General features: G+C 38.1%; 1 protein-coding gene across 1 annotated transcript in view; it reads right to left on the minus strand.

Moving 5' to 3' along the window:
• The window catches only part of RGS12 (regulator of G protein signaling 12), an 85436-nt gene that overhangs the window by 52449 nt on the left and 15434 nt on the right, over positions 1-17553 (minus strand). The window contains 1 exon segment of the mRNA XM_040555846.1: positions 10038-10157. Within this exon segment, the coding sequence (XP_040411780.1) occupies positions 10038-10157 (120 nt within the window).

Here is a 17553-nt window from a genome sequence, read left to right on the forward strand (position 1 = left end):
ATTGTTAAGAAACAGTCCCTTCAACTTTATTATTAAGCTCTTTCTGAACACATATTTACTTCTTCCAGAGTCCAGTAAAAAAATGAAGCCTCTCTGTGTGTCGCCCTATCAACACCTCTCCCATTCTCCTCCCTCCCCAGCAAATTCTCCGCCCTCAGTGGCTCTGTATCTTCCCATCAAAAGGAGCAGGCAGCTCGTAAAATGTTGTTTAGGCAGGTCCTACATAACAAAAAAAGCTTCTCGAAAGACAACAACGTGCAGCTGAGAAGTTTGCTAATGTAAAATGCATTCGGTAAAGGCCTACAGGACTCTGACTTAAACTTTTGTCCGAACTTGTTTAAGCATTGAGTCAACATCATTTTCTCTTCCAAAGTATCTTCAGTTTTAATACATTTCCCTTGGATATTATCCGAATGAACCAAGTGAATCAATCCCTATGAAAAATAAAATATAATCTAAAATTACTTTAAAAAAAAAAAAAAAAGATGAAGAAGAACAGTTAAACTTGTAAGACTCGCAGTAATTTTCTTCCAGTTTCTGGCATGTAGGTGCATGTCTCAGTATGATTACAATCACATGTATGCATATTATGCAACCTATCTCATCCTACCAAAATGCTCCGTGTTCTTTTGAGTAAGCAGGGCACTGGCATTTACAAGGATCTTGTTCCAAGTGAAACATGATTCTCGTCATTTTCAATACCACACCTACACTCCAGACAGACCAGCAATATCTGGGTGTTTTCAGGAGGAAATGCACATATTTTCTGCCCAACAAATAATGCTTAAATACCAGCCTTTTGGAGTTCTTTGATCTAGAGGGAAGTAGAAGATGGGATATTTATTTCATTTTTTTAAGCATCAGAAGAGCAGATGAAACATTTTGATCATTTAATATTAAATAAAGAGCAGCAACTCATCTAGAAGAAGCTCCACAGGTGACTCTTAAAGCTTCACTCGACTAAAAAATCCATGAGGTCAGTGGAAATTAAATGGTACCAAGTCCTAGCCTTGGTAAAAAAAATCTCAGCGCTTTAAACAAGGAGTGCAGAGTCAGAATCAAATCACGGCAGGCTACAGTGCTCTTTCAAATCTACTCTGTGACTATATTCTAGAAATGCCAATTCAGTTCATTCAATAAGGCCTTAATTCATCCCATACCACTAACCAGGTCTCACGGAGCAAAAATCCTTCCTCACCCATTAGCATGTGACGTGACAAAAAAGATGCATCAGGTGACGGAAACCGCAACCGAGGAAGGGCAGGGACACGAAACAAACCAGTCACCGGGTTCCTCATTCCTGCCTGGGAATTGCAGGGGCAACCCACTCTGCAGCAGGGAAGGGGCTGGTGCCCTCTTGGCCAGAAAGCAGAGGCTGCAGGCAGCCGTAGCACAACCGTGCGTGCTCCCAGGGCCCGCTCCCGTTAAACTGCACTGGAAGATGCTGTACTGGAGAGCCCTTCACGAAAAGGTCGCACCGTCTGAAAGGTAACGCAGCTTCCTGTGCCTAGAGAACATGAACCCACAGATAAAGAGAAGCAAGGTCCACCCTTGACCCTAGGAATATAAGAATGGCCCCATCAGTTCAGAAACACGTTACAAACCCACTGTTCAATTTCCAGTGGCAGCCATGGATGGATGTGTAGCGATGAGTAGCACAGGGCAACATACATTTCCTGATTACCTTGTCCCAGACTTCAGGTATTTTTAGTTCACATTTCCTGAACCTGGTGTGGCTTGTCTCCGTAATAATCCCCAGTGGCTTTCTTTTCCAAACATTTGTCCATTCTCCCCTAAGGACATGCAAATTTCTTGCAGCCACAGCACTCTGTGGTAAGACGTTCCCCAGATCTACTTACCTGCTGCATGAACAATCGTGTTCCTTTGTTTGTTTTGCTCCTGGCTCCAGCCACCTTCCATTAATGGTGCCTCCTTCTTGTCCCAAAGCAGACAGCAAGCAGTCAAACCCAATTACTTTTGTATGCCACCCATGATTCTGTGCTCTTGTTATGCCTTTCGAACCTTTTCCATTTCTAATAGGCATCATAACATTTTTGAAATAAAGAGGTTAGAACACCATATTCAAGCTGGCAAAATCACACTGTGGGCACATCAACAGATTCATACAGTAGAATTATTGTGTGGTTTATTTTCCCCTATTCCTTCCCTAATAATTCATAACAGGATTTTCTCTTTGTGCTGCTACCGTACTGAGCTGATGTTTTCATGCCACTGTCCTTTATAATGCAAAGGCCTCAATTCTGAGAGGAAGCAGTCAGCTCAGAGACATAGCTACCATTTGATATGAAGCTAGGATGATTTTGCCTCATTTGCATTGTTGTACATCTATCTACATACATTTTCATCTGCCATTTCGTCGTCCAGTCATTCAGTCTTATAAAAGCAGTCTGCTCTCATCTTCAGAGACTGCTCTTGCCCTTATTAACTTGACTAACTTTACCTCACTGCTCACCTTCTTGGGAGGAGCCTTCAAAGATGCTCTTGAATCGACAACAAAAGGAACTGAAGCAAAGGTCAGTCTTTAGCAGCAAATAATTCTGGGTATTACAGACGGCAGTGCCAAAAGCTATTATTCTGCCACAATGTCAGGGGGTTAACGTGCCTCGTGAATTAGACCAGGACAGTAAACACTTTCAGCTCAAAGACAGTAAGCCCAATTTAAAAGAAGGCTAGGTACCAAAGGCTATGGAGAAAGATAGCCCTGAGAGGCTGCCCACCTACTAAGACTCCCAGTCCTGAGAGCATTGGCTGATGTGTTGCTACCCAAATACTGGAACCAAATGAAGCCAAAATAAGGTCTGGTACCTTATGTGCTGAACTAACGGATACGAGCCCTTTGTAGCTTCAGACAGTTGCCTTAACTTGTTCACCCAGGCTGATCCTTGTAGTATACAAATGTGACTGCGCCGGAGACATTGACAGCTTATGAATTCACCAGTGTCCATTTAATCAAATAGCTCAAGAACGGCAGTACTGGCTACTGACAAGAAGTAAGGCCTGCTGTCTGAGGATGTAAGCAGAATAAAAGTCTCATCTAGTCCCTGAAAGCATAGACTGTACCTCTGGTTCTGTGACAGAAACTGGCTTGTGTTAGAGAGCCAAGCCCAGAGGCAATAAGGTTTGGACAGTACTTGAGTGGCACGGTCAGACAATTGCTTCCTGAGGAAGAAGTTTCTGCATACAGTGCCAATTGTCTTTGCACATATGGGAATGAATTCCTGACAGAATCCATCCTAGCAACACTGTTGATTTCTTCTCATGCACCAAAGTACAGAAGGAGCACTGCTGTATGCACCTCACAGAGCAAAGAGAGATGAAATCCAGCTTCCAGCATGCTCTCTGACTACTTATTTTCGTATATGCAGTTTGTGACAAATTTCTTCAGAATCTAAAATAAATAACCCAAAAGCAGTAGAAAAGAGTAAACCAGTAAAATTATCCAATTACGGTCACTTTGCTACTTGCAGTGACAAAAGACAAATCCCCTTACTCTCAATGTCTGAAAAATCACACGGTTTAACATTCTGAATATATCCAGAAGTAAGTGCCTCCATTTCACAAGAAACAAGAGGTTACACACAACTGTACTCATCTGTTGACCAAACCACCTTGGGCAATACTTACAAAGTATGTGAAGTGTGAAGAGCATAAGAATTTTCCAAAATAAATTTTATAAATGTAAGAAAAAAAATATAGCAAAAATTCATAATATTTTCAAAATTATGTTACAGTATAAAAATACCAGCACAGGCTTAATATTAATGCCAGTGCACAGTCTGTGAAAAAATGAATAAATGCACACTGCTAGCATTATGTTGTCCTTCTTAAAGGAGTAACAATGGATGTAACTAACAAACCTCAAAAGATCACACGTAAAATAATCTGAGGAAGATCCTCCAGAGTATGCTGAAAAGAGTTTGAAACTCTTAATAGAGCAGCCTAGAGAACCAACCGTGAAAAAAATTACATTCTTTAAGACACAGTAAGAATGATGTCAGCAAAGCAAATTCTAAGGGATAACATAGCATCGTTCAGAAGGAGATGATGGTAACCTAGAGACGTACTGGCAATGTCTTAGAAGTCAAATAAATAGTGCCATAAGCTGTTGTGTAGTTCCAAAGACAGCTGGAAGTGTCTGCCCACTGCCATACCACCAAGCCTCCTGTTAATCAGGTTGGTTGCATCCAAACTGCCCATTGGGAACAGTGATGGGAGCTAACTTCTAAACCATGTCCAGAAGTCATTTGTGAAAATACACTAGTCGGCCCAGGACAAACCACATAAATGACAACTCCGGCAATGCAAGAGGACAAACATTGCACTCCAGTGCCTATCCCTGTGTCCTGGCCCTGTTTCATTTGACAGCTCAGGTGTGCAGCCGTTATGCAGCCTCATCAGTAGGCAACTTCAGCCAGCAATGTAACAGTCAGAAGCCTGAACAGAGCAGAAGACTGGAATACCTGGAAAGAAACCACTGGGTGCTTTTTAAAAGCCTTAATGAGCATCTCCATGACCACATATGGTACAGTAATTCAAGGTAAATAAATACATGTTTAATTTCATGACCAACTTACACTATTTAAAGGTGCATATATTCTAGATCAGCAAGAGGGTTTGGATTTTATAGAAAGTGACTGTAAAATCACTAAGCTGACATCTTCCACGTTGCACTGTTTGAAAAGCTGACACCTAGTGGCACGTTCCAAGAAAGAGGCTCTGCCACATACTGCTATGCTACTCCAACGAGCAGAAACCAGGCAGTTTCTAACAAAGGGAAAAAAGAAACAAAGAATTTAGGATTTGGTCACAGATCCATGAGACTTCTGAAGCAGCAATGTTAGGGGCTGGATTGTACTAGCATTCAGATTTCAGAATATCAGGATACTGACAGTGTATGAGACAGGAGTAGCTCTTTAAGAATTCTATTATAAAAAATGCTAAATATACAGAACTACTTTTTACATACAAAAATTTAGATTTTATTCTTGCATGCTACTTTGCTTCACAAGTGGCCTTTTTTCCACCTTCATGAAAACAGACTGAGGACAAAACTGTCAGTCAGTTACATCTTAGTTAAGAATTAGGACAAAATACATGCAGTGGTTAAAGGTAATCAATACATGGTGGAAGTTGTGTATGCCAGCAGGCCACAGTAAATTATCAAAGCTTAACATAATCAGTAAAACCTAAGACAAAAACATGCATTCTTTTCAAATGTTAAATTCACAAATCTAGATTCACAATGAAGAGGCTCCTTGATTTAAATCACATAATTATAGTAGCCATAGTGGTGCTGTTGAGGCCATGGTGATGATCTAAGACTGTCGGTGAAGCAAGCTTTGTGGAGAGCGTTAATACTTTTTATTAGTTCAACTTACAGGGTGGGAAAAGTTTGGGGCATGTTTAACTCTTCTTGTCTGATTTTCCTACTGTACTAGCTAGCCTAATATAAGCTATTATCTCCCTGTGTAAGCTTTGTCTGATTATTTAAATCAGCCAAACAAAGACAGGTACCCACTTAAAAACTCATTATTAAGTCAAATGAGCATTTAGGGTTTTTTGCCACCCACAGATGCCAAAGCTAATATCCAGCAGAGACATGTCATTCATTAGTATAAAAACCTCATACCAAGGAGATGTGTTGTACGCTTTCAATTAGCAGATGAAATGCAAAAAAGTTGCTTCAGTAGAATTAACAAAACAGAAAAAAAATCGAGCGTTATTATCTATAATAACAGCTAATAGTACTAGATTATTAATGGTTATAATTAAGATAGAACATTCTAACAAGTTCTTAACACTGACTAATAAAAGGAATAGATACATTCCAACTTCAAAAACATTACTAAAATCCAGAAATTCGATACAATAAATGTTCTTTTTCATATGGGATATAGCTTTAAGGTTTACAAAATGGGATGGAGAAAAAAGAAAAATAAAAAAGGCTATCTTTTTGTTCTGAAGATCTCTAAATCAAAAGGTTATTTAACAATACTCAGAGTAACAATACTCTTACTCATTAGTGTAAGACATTATGTACCTCATTATACTATTCCGTCCTAATTTTAACCACAGAGAAATACCAAAGGTACGTCAAAATGATTTTCAGGAAACTCAACAGCTTTGAGATGTTCTCCCTGGCTAGGTGACAACCAAATCTGTTGAATTTGAGGGAACACTTACAAGGGTCCCCCATTTTTACACATTTCAAGAAAGTTTAAGATATGAATGGAAAGAGCTACAGTTGGAAGTGGTATTGGATCTGGTTCCAAAATTGATGCTGAGAAAAAAGATTATTCTGTTTAATGTAACTTTTTTAAAAGGTGGGATTCTAGTTTCTGCAGTCTTACGGAGTCACCTTCAATGTGTTTATAAATCAATAAACAATGTTTTTGCCCTCACAGTATCCTACAAAACAGAAGATGTGAGTGGTGGCACTTACCTACAGGGACGTAAGAAGAAAGACAGGATCATGTCCTCTCCTTAGTCTAAATACTAAATAATTCTAAATCATGCCAAGTTCCATTTATCTTAAGCTATGCCTTGTAAATATGAACCAGCAGGTATTCTCTGAAATAGGATTGGTGGAAATCACAGAATTTTTGTTGTTGTTGTTTATTGGTACTATTACTTAAAAAAAATGATTAACATCGAAAAAATTATTACTGTTATACAAACTAGGAATTTGTTCTTAATAAATACATATTTCTTGTAATTTAGTAAAGAAAGATCTCTGAATACATTTCTTGTGAAAACAATATAAATAAGGCATATACTGGGCACACTAATTTTCTGAATTGAATTCTAACTTATAAGTTAATCATATTCAGCCCTGGTGTAAACAAGCAGAATTTTCACAGTTCAGAAATAAAATTGTATGTTTTGTGCTTTGTGAGATATTTTCCTTATCTGTTACATCTTAGCACAACAACATCCTATAATTTTGCACTCTTATCCTATTTTAATCCCTCCAGATTTAAAACGAATTCATATACAGGTTCTATTAGTAAAAACAGCATTTAGAGGTTAAGCACACAAACTTGTATTTATTTATTTTTAATGTACAGCAGAGCTCCTGCAGGTAAGAGGAAATGCTTAAGGTGGGCACTGTATCATAACAGCTAATTCTAACCTTATATGATTAACTGTGTGGGTATAGTCAGCCATTATATTCCTATTTGAAAGAAGAGGTGAAATATTTATTCTCTTGCAATCATTGGTTTTATTTATTAAAATTTATATATATATATATAAAACACATATATATGTTTTATGCTTGAATGGTTTTGAAAAGAAATTTTAAAAAACAACTGCAAAGAAACCACGCCACCTTATGGCAGAAGACAGCAAAACTGACAGCTGGTATTTCAGACACTACAGCTCCAAAGGCAAGAGGAGCAAGTTCATAATGTCATAACAAGTGCAAATGCAACCTTCTTCAGACCCATGAGAAATGAGCAGTGTTCACCATATGCCCATAAAAGGAACTGTGTGGAAGTTCACTGCTCAATTTAGAAGACTACGATGATCTTAGCAGGAATCAAACCCACAAGCTTGGAAAAGCACATTCAGTTTCAGACTTAATGTTTGGGTCAGCACCTTATCCGTTCTGCTAAGATAGCTGGAAAGAATACAACAACTGAGTAACCTATAATATGTTCATGATCATTATTCCAGAGGTGGAGTCTCTAAGAATTTCCTTCTATTGTTATTTCCTCTTCCAGCTCCAAATAGATGGCCTGAAATAATCTAAACATGCACTGACAACATTGTGTTCTACTACACTTCACGTAACAGTAACAGTAGTTGACAATAACGCTGCAGTAGCAACATTAAAGTTAGAACCAAAACCAAAACATCTCATGCTATTTTACTTTGACTTGTCAAGTTTTGGAAATTATTCTCAGGGATCGTATTTCACCAGGTGGCTGGGATATATGAAGGCTAGGTGTCATTCTCTTGTAGCATGCAGAGAAAAAAAAGATTTTAAAGTGAAAAGCAGCTGACAGAGAGCAGTCCACACCCAAGTGGCTACATGTAATAATTAATCCAGATACAGTTTTTAGTACAGATTGTTTCTACTTTGTCCAATTCATACCACGGCCTAGAATTTTCAGTTCCCCCATCTAAAGTAACAGCTTTGACTATTAGGACATTGTGTAACACAGAGACTCTCAGTCCCTCCTGTTGGTGGGACAATTTATATATATATATATATATATTAGTGAGTACCGAGTGGGACACAGAGAGAGAAAAATGGATTTCATAGCCCAGTGACTATGATATCTTTCTGAAATTAACAGAGGGTAAGTACCAAGTCCCTATCTTGGTGATTATTTTTGCAATGCAAAACAGCTCCTACAATAGAAATTAAATTATCCTTGGTGTTTACAACTCCCTCAGAATATGAGATATGCACATAAATTTCTATGAAATCTGAATCTGGAAGAATGTGGTGTGAACCCCCTTTCTCCTATCACACATGAATGACTAGTACTAGGCTCTTAGATATTCTGAGAAGGTCATCTCTTGCTGTGACCAGAAATTCTGTCAAAACTAGCAATATGTAGCAGCAAGGCTTTTTAATTTAGAAAAACTTTCTAATGAAGAAAGATGTTCCTAGACAGTTACCAAACAGCTTTATCTAGAAGATCTTGCTCTGTTTGTTGAAGTTGTGCACTTACTATATTAAAGTCAAGTGCAAAGAAATGAAAAACTATTTTCAGTGACTAGTAAAGAAAAGCAAGACAACTAAAAGCTTCAGACAAGGTAGACCACAATGAAAAAAGGGTACATTTTTTTCCTTTAAAACACCTGAGAAACAAGTACCAACAGATCCTACCTGCATTCCCTAAGCACGCCAGAAGCTCCTTCCATATACTCTGTTCCCTAAAAATCCAGTGCACTGAGCTCTCCCCTCCTTTAGTTCAGAGTTAGTGAAATGCCTTTCTTCCTACATCTTGCCACAACAGGAAATTCAGAATGTCTTTCTTTCCTCCTCCCATCTCAAACACTTTTTATACACCTCCTTCCCATTTAGAGGAATCAGTGTGCCACTTTCCCTCCCATGCCAAAGAACAGTGTAATATGTATTACATGGCTCCTGTGCCAAGAGCTCTGCACATAGTTTTGTTTCTGCCCAACCACAAACCTTCTTCCAGAGAAGCATGATAAAGGGGTAAGGGAAAAATCTCTCCATTTGCCTTCACATCACTATGGGTCAGGTTTTCAGGAGGAAACACACTAGAAGAGAAGATATAATGAAGCCATATTCCTTCATCTTGAGAGAGGCTCTCAGCAGAGCAGGAGGAACAGATTTTCAAATTCAGGTGACTTTTCATTCTCTATTTCCACCACAATTACTAAGCTTTGGCCACTGAGGCCCCGACATCAGCTGACGTTATACCAGATGTGAAATAGTTTTATTACATTACATTCAGAAAACCCCAAAATCACCATACCAATCACCAGCACCACGTTGATTAGGCATTCTCTTTTCCAACTGCTGGCAAATAAGGAGGAAAAACTTATTTAATCTGTTTAAACAGGATTTTTTTCCATACTTGGAAAACTAAATTCCTCAGGGAACTATGTAAAGAGCTTGGTCTTCGTATTCAACACCGGCAACATATGTAACCCCCCAAAACTTTCTCAATGCAAAGAATATCAGATGAATTAATAAAAGAATATGACAAACATTAGTTGTTTTTTTCCTCGTTAGTCAGGATAACTAATTCAAACTACTGTTTTGCTCTATATGACCAGCTGTGATGGGTAAAATAAAGTCAGAATTCCCCAAAAAAGAATGGCCACTGCTAGCACCAACGTAAACTATTAAAGAAACACTGAGAAAGTCAGGTGATACCTGAAATCTCTATTTCCCTCAAACAAATGTCATATTTTGATTAGTAAATCTATTACACTACAGGGATTACTTACTCTCCTTTATCACCACCATTAACTACTATTATTCTTCACCTGGACTCATTTCTAAGTTTTAAGTGAAAGTTAATTACCTCAAGGTCATCCAGTGAACGAGTGATACTAAATCTCTTAGATCTTCCAAATGATCTTCGAGCAGAAGAACGCTGGGGAGGAGCCTGATTTAATCCCACCAGATGTCCAAATTTTGAACCCTAAACAAGACAGAAAATATATGATTTTTTACTTCTTTAATTTTAGTACATTACTGATCATAGTGACGGCATCTGAATTTTAAACAACTCTACTTTTGTCCAGCTTGACTGCATTGATAGGGACAGAATTCCAAGGAGAATGATTTGCAAATCTCTGACAGGACGCCAGGTTCAACACAAGCTCATCACTTACCCTGTAAAGTCATGTATTAAAATCATTACAGGTACGCAAGTACTTCTCCAGACTCAAGTCAAATATAATTATTTAGCATTAAGTTACTTTATCAACACAAGTCAACAGCTAGGTTGCTAAAGTGCACACATGCTACATGTAAGTATTAGAAAGATAGAGTTTAATTAAAAGCCTAGCTCCTAGCTCTAGTCTTAACTAGCATATCCTTAAAATGAGAAAATATTTGTCCTTTCTATTGGAAATTACCATCCTAGAAGTCATCTCACACAGCTTCTGTTGGAATCTTCCTCCACTTTTAAAAATCTTGTTTTCACTATGCATTTTTTTCTGAAGTTTTGCTACTGTAACATCCAACTTTTTAAATCATACAGAACAAAATGCAAGAACAAAATGCATTATTCTTTTATTCTGAAGAAAGAAACTACCTCACTCTGATATTTCATGACTAGAATTGGTACTGCAATGGTTTTCTGTTTTCCCCATAATCATACTCTTTCTCCTTAAAAAATAAGCAAAGGTTGGTTAAGCTATAACAACTCAGCATGTATACATCTAGTTTATGCCAAATGGAAAATTTAAGCTTAAACCTAACAGTAGGCACAGTCAGTGACTGGTGCTAAGCAGATGTACATAAACTCACTACATTATGAAAACTTGTGATTATATGCCGAAATTTTGGATTCCTTTCGCTGTAACATTTAGTGCGGGGAAAATTCCTTCCTGTCTTCTGATGTTCTCTTTCACTTGAGAAAATAACGGAGTTTAATTCAGGGTAAAATTTCTTCTAGTTCATTTCAGCATCTTTCTTCATCACAGTAAGCTTCAATAATATTTATTAGTACTTTTATAGTTGCTCATTGGCAGCTTTGTAATATTTACTAAAATGTATTTTTCTATCTGTTTCTTCCTTCAGGCTACTTTCTGTGCTCTCAGTTCTGACGCATGTGGGTATCCCTTCAATCCTTTGTTTGAATATCTCTGTATGTCACATCAATGGAAAGAACAATCATAAATTTCACACTTATAACTTCACACTAACAAGCACTCCCATGAAGCAGAGAGCATCAAGGACATTTTACCACCGCCTTGCTGCAATAAGAGATGAGCCATCCAACAGAAGATGTCTGCCTGTTTATTTGTTCCTGCAGAGTCATTACTATTCTTTAGCAACAGAGCTCTGACAGCCACCACTATTCACAATAGACTGTTTAAAAGTCCCTGGAAATGTCAAGACATAACACAGGATACAGGAATCTGGATCCAAAGTATGTTGCAAGGTTCATCACTGCAACAAGGTGAGACTTCAGCTTCTTCATTCGATATTAGAAGTGATCCATTTTTATAGGAAATCTCTTTCCCTCCCATCTTTCGATTTAGTCAGATTTTTTTTTTTTTTAATTGGGTGAGAAAAAAAATGGTGCAGCTTCTGCCAAGGAAAACTGGAAATCTGGCAACTGGAGATTAGCTTCTGAGGTTTTTACGAGAACATTTAGAATTGCAGTATGAAAAAGCTAAGATGGCTTTTGCTAACACAGTCAACTAAATGTGACGACAAGAAAGTTGCTATCTGTAAATTGTCACAGATAGCACCCACTGGAACGAGTACAGTTCCTAACTTTCTGAGCAGCTTTTAAAATCATCTGTTCCTCCAGGCAGGTATCGCTGAAGCGGTTCGCACTTGGCTCACGTCAGTCGTGGTCCTTCCTGTCCAAAATAAAAGTCTGCACCTAATGCAGTAATCAGTGTCAAACAGCAAGTTCCACATCAGCCCCTGACTAAATTCAGCAGTATCCATTACTATTACTGCCCAGCATGTCAGAGCACTAACAAGGCTGCTCCTATATCAGTATGTTTCTGTTAAAGCAGCACAAACGCAGCGTTCATTTACCAGGCTTCATCACTAGTCATGTATGACCAGACCTGTTTTAAAATTCTTTATTTTTTAATCTGTAAATTAGTGATAAAAATTTGGTGACTACGAACAGCTCAGCAAATTCTAAGGCTAGTGAAATTAATGCCATCATTAATGGGAATACAACTGGTATTTTGAAACTAATCAAACAGCTACCCATGGATTCTGCTTAACTGTCTCTCAAGTCTTTCCCAAAACAAGATGCAGCACCCAGAGGACTTCATCTTTCATTAAAAAAATGGTGAAAGGAAACAAAGAAAAAAAAAACATCATAGTAGTCATATCTATTTTGAGTAATGAATGCATTTCACTTTCCTTTCTAACTCAGCCCAAAAAGTACATTAACTATCGAGTATATCTTTAAACAGCAGAGATTGCCATGTACAATTCTGGGACTGTCAACTAGCAAACACAAAGAAAAAAATTTAGAAGCAGTGACAACAAATTGGAGGAAGAAAAAATTTAGAAGCAGTGACATTACAAATTGGAGGAAGAGGAACAAACCGCCTGAAGACAAAGCTAATTATATTCCACTGAGAAGCAGATTCTAGATAACATTAATTCTCACCAGATGCCCCATTTTAGAAGGAAATGCAGCCTACCTAGTTGGGTCAAAAAAATAACAAAGAAAAGGAGGGAGAGTGGATAAAAACATTTGAAAACTGTGTAGTAGTAGAAGAGAGAACAGGAAATTAATACCCAATCAAACATTTTCTTTATGTTTTTTGACGTTGTTTTGACGTTGTTATACAAAACTCACTACTGAGCACTGGATGGAATGGTAAAGATAAGAGCGGGAAAAAAAGACCTGATACAACACAGGGTATAAGAAATAATTATGACATATAAAAATTCACTAAGCTAACAATTTCCTCAATCCATTTGGATAACAACTGCAATTAGAAAAATGTTTTCAGCTGACAAAAATCTCTTTCTTGCAAAAGTTCAAATTAGTAATCCTGGAAATTAAGAAAAACATTGCTAAAAAAAAAAAAAGACTAAAATTCACAAAGTATTTAATTTCCTGGCAATGGTGCTCAGAAGTCTTCCTTTTCACCCTTTCTGGACTCCTTTCCAGATATTCAGACTATGAAGGTATATGTCCTTCTTCAGATCAATTCAATTCAATATTTTAAAATTGCCTTGTGTATACACATACAACCAAAACACTGTAACTTAAGCAGACAGCAGCAACATTTAGCAAGTGTGTTTCATGGGACTCTGAAGAGCTGGAAAAAAAACATCCATGACTTGAAAAGGGAACACAGACATTGCAACTAGATTGTATTAACCATCATGGCTAAACAAATCCACAGCTTTTAATCAAATACAGATTGCTGGTGCAATGATGATATTAATGTAAATTTTGCAGCCTATTAGCTATAAAGAAATTATCATAGTTCTAAAAATCTTACACTATTAAATATTTAAAAAAAATACTAAATGGACCTTAAAACACTCAAAACAGTATATTATATGACCAACGAAATACTGTCTCATTCACCACTAGCTGCCCAACTAAACACTGAAATTTGCTACATGAACAGTGGCTTTGGGTTGTTTTGTTGTTTTTTTTTTTTTTAATATAGATTGCCCACCTGCCTAGAACTATTTCCTATACCTTAAAGACTCTTCCTGAAACATTGCTGCTAAATCTATAAAACAGAGCTCTCAAAATATCTAGATTCAAGTCAATCTAAACAAACCCTATTACAGAACAATATTAGAAACTAGTCCATCTGATGATTTACCAGTTGGTTTCATTTTAGGAGTCCAGAAAAAAACAGAAAAGCACAGAAATTTGTGAAAATCAGTTGATTAGTGGAAAGCACGTGCTACAGAAATACATCCTCTGCATTTCGCAATACAGATACTTACATGCCTGCTGCTACTCTCTATCATGGTCAAAGTACAAAAGAACATATCTCCACAAGCCTTCACCCTATTACGATTCCGCAGATGAAGAGGAAAAACAACAACGTATTAAAGGAATTGACACAGTGATACTCTAAAAAAATCCATTCCTTTTCCTATTCTTGTAACAAAATACAAATTACAATCTAACACGGACAGAAATACAAGTCAAATGCATAATCAGAAGAGAAAAAACAAACAAACAGGGCAACGATAGGTTTGCATAATCTTTTTTAATATATAACTAGATCTCCGTTTTTCCTTAGGCTAACAGGAATCAGTAAGTGCAAATATATTCACATGAGGTAACTATCCATCTGACCAAACTGTAGACTTTCTTTCCCTCCAAATACATTTATTATATATAGATATTATTATATTATTTAACATGCCTACTTGGCCTTGTGGGTGAGTTATGTCCTATCTACTTTACAAACAAGGTATTAGAAACAAAATTCACCAGCAGAGAATTAATACAGCAGCAGTCTGTGAATGTGCCCAAGGTGAGAACAATTTCTCTAATAACAAAAAATGTGTACAAGAGAAGGACAAATATGAGAGTAGAAAACGTTGTACTTGATGCATGAACAAAAGAGAGGGAGTCAAGAAGCACAGGAGCCATGCCAGACCGCAAATGGAGGGCCAGGAAGAGCAAGAATGATCCAATACAAGGTGACTTGCAAAAATCTAGCTCTTTAAAGATTAAGAAGAAAATGGATATGCTCTTAGAAGGAATTTTAACATAAACAAGTTAGGCACTAGTTCCATACAATTTTTTTTTTTTTTTTTGGCAGCTGTGCTGTTTTAAGGACTCTGACCACTCCTGCCAGCTCCCAGGCTGCAGCAGGCTATCCCCTCATCTCCACTAACAAAAAACTGGAAGCTTAAAGCTATCCTGTATGTAACTCAGATCGATCTACAGCCATGTCAACACAACTGACGATGGATACTGCCACTGCTGGATTGAGAATAACAGGACCTTTTTAAATTGGTAGCACCAACTAAATGCAACGTGAAACTGCGGTCCTCAATGTGATACTCTAGCCTGGAGCAGGAAGGCACAGTAGCAAGTTGATGAAACCTTATCAATTATTCAGAACCCAAAGAAACCAAAGACCTTTAGAAACGAAACCATCTTCAATTAACTTAAAGAAATTCCTGGCTCTAGAATGAGCTGTACACCCTTTCATATTCTAGCAATATTACAGCTTTTTAACAAACTGTCACAGAACAACTTGAAATTTCCCTTTTGTACTACATGGTCATTGCGTCTCTCTACAGTTAATATATCCTGCCCTCTCATCCAGTACCGATATAAATAAAAACAATGAGAATTTTCTCCTCTGATACCCGTTTAAAAGCTAGGAGAAGCAGAAAGGAGGTGGCAAGGAGAGGACATCGGCAGCTCTTGGAGTACAAGAGGCTAAGCAGTGGGAGAGTTTTGCTGGGTATTCAAGGCTCCTAGGCAACAACACAGGGAGCCAGGAGCAGGAATCCAGAAAGGGAAGAAAGGAGAAAGAAAAACTGTAAAGGCTAATGCCAGCTTCACAAGATCTTGCTAATTTAATCATTTAAAGGACAACACATTACAGTTTGTGATCTCGAGGGGAAACTAAATGGGATGAATCTCATCAGCCAGAGAGTTTGGATGCTGTGGAAGAGCAGGAAGAGAGGGAGAGGTAAGCTGTAAAAAGGGGAGCTGACCTAAAATGTTAAAAATCTGCTACTCTACCAAGCCTGATCATCTACATTTAGAGAAGGATGTTTTCAAACACTTTCAAAACTGTTCCACAATGAAAGATAATTTCACAAGGCGACGCGCAAGCACAAAAGTGAAATCATATTTTAAAATGTTTGAGGAAAAAAAAAAGGTACTTGCAAGTCACGAACAAAGTATTAAGAACTCTAAAATAAAAAACAACAAACGAACAAAAAAGAGTCACTGATATGTAATTACTTTGATACAAATTGTTTTTCCTTCTGACTGGGTGGCAACTGGCCACCCTGCTCAAGAGTCAATTCCCCATATAAGCCTTTTTGTCTCCACAAAAGTCCAATCAATTAGGTTCTTTAACAAAACTCTATCTGTGAGTGCCTGTACAAGTGTCAATTGGAGTATTTATTTCTGATTAAACACCTCTGAAAAGTACATAACAAAAGAAGGATGCTGATATTCACAGAATTTGAAAGAAAAAGGAACACCACCTCAGTTAGGCCTCAGAAAGGCCTCAGTTTAGGGAGTTCAATTAATACAGAATTTACTACATTCTGTGTGTAACAAACCTTAATTATTGCCACTATAAAATCATCTAATTTGAATTTGTCCAGCTCCTATTTCCAGCTATTGAAGCTTTTAAAAACTCCCTCTGCTTTTAGATTTGACTCTTCGACTTTGTATGGTGAAGTGCATAATAAGCATTTTAGTGCAGAACCCACATGCACAGAGTTCATAAAATTTGAAACTTCTGTGGATATTCAAAACCCACCAAATTTACTCTCGGGTATTAAAACAGAAAGGTCAGCGAAGCAGGGAGTTCATCTTTACAAAACCATGCAGTTTTAAGATTACAGGAGAAGAAAAGTTATGGGAAACACAGATGCCACAGTAATCCCTTGTAGATACAAGTCTAACCTTGTAGATACAAAATCCCAAGTAGATACAAATATTATTCTGCTATCAATATTAATCTCAAACCCTGCTCTTGCAGCAACTGTGTACTGTGTACAGTTTTGGGTGTCACAGTGTAAGTAAGACATAAAACTATTAAAGAGTGTTCAAAGGAGGGCTACAAGATGGGGAAGGGTCTGAAGGGGAGGATGTATGAGGAGCAGCTGAGGTCCTTTGGTTTGTTCAGCCCAGAGCAGAGCAGGCCGAGGGGAGGCCTCATGGCGGCCTGCAGCTCTCTCACGAGGGGAGCGGAGGGGCAGGCGCTGAGCTCTGCTCTCTGGGGACAGCGACAGGACCCGAGGGCATGGCATGGAGCTGGGACAGGGGAGTGTCAGGCTGGGTGTTAGGGAAAGGTTTCTGCACCCAGAGGTGTTCGGGCACTGGGACAGGCTCCCCAGGGCAGTGGTCTAGCACTGAGCTGCTGGAGTTCAAGAAGCATTTGGACAACGCTCTCAGACATGTGGTTGAATTTTTGGGTGGTCCTTTGGGGACCCAGGAGTTGACTTGACGATCCTTGTGGGTCCCTTCCAACTTGGGATATTCAGTGATTCTTAATCTTCCTCTGATGTTCCCTATCATCCATAACCTCCCATTCTCCTGATTATGTGTCCTGGTAGTTGGGTGCCCCCGCACTACAATGAAGCAAAGCAGGCAAGACTGTAGGCCATGACCTTCCTTCATCCCTCCTTCTATCAGCCAGCATCAAATG

Source organism: Cygnus olor, chromosome 4 (genome assembly GCF_009769625.2).
Source record: "Cygnus olor isolate bCygOlo1 chromosome 4, bCygOlo1.pri.v2, whole genome shotgun sequence".
NCBI lineage: Eukaryota > Metazoa > Chordata > Aves > Anseriformes > Anatidae > Cygnus > Cygnus olor.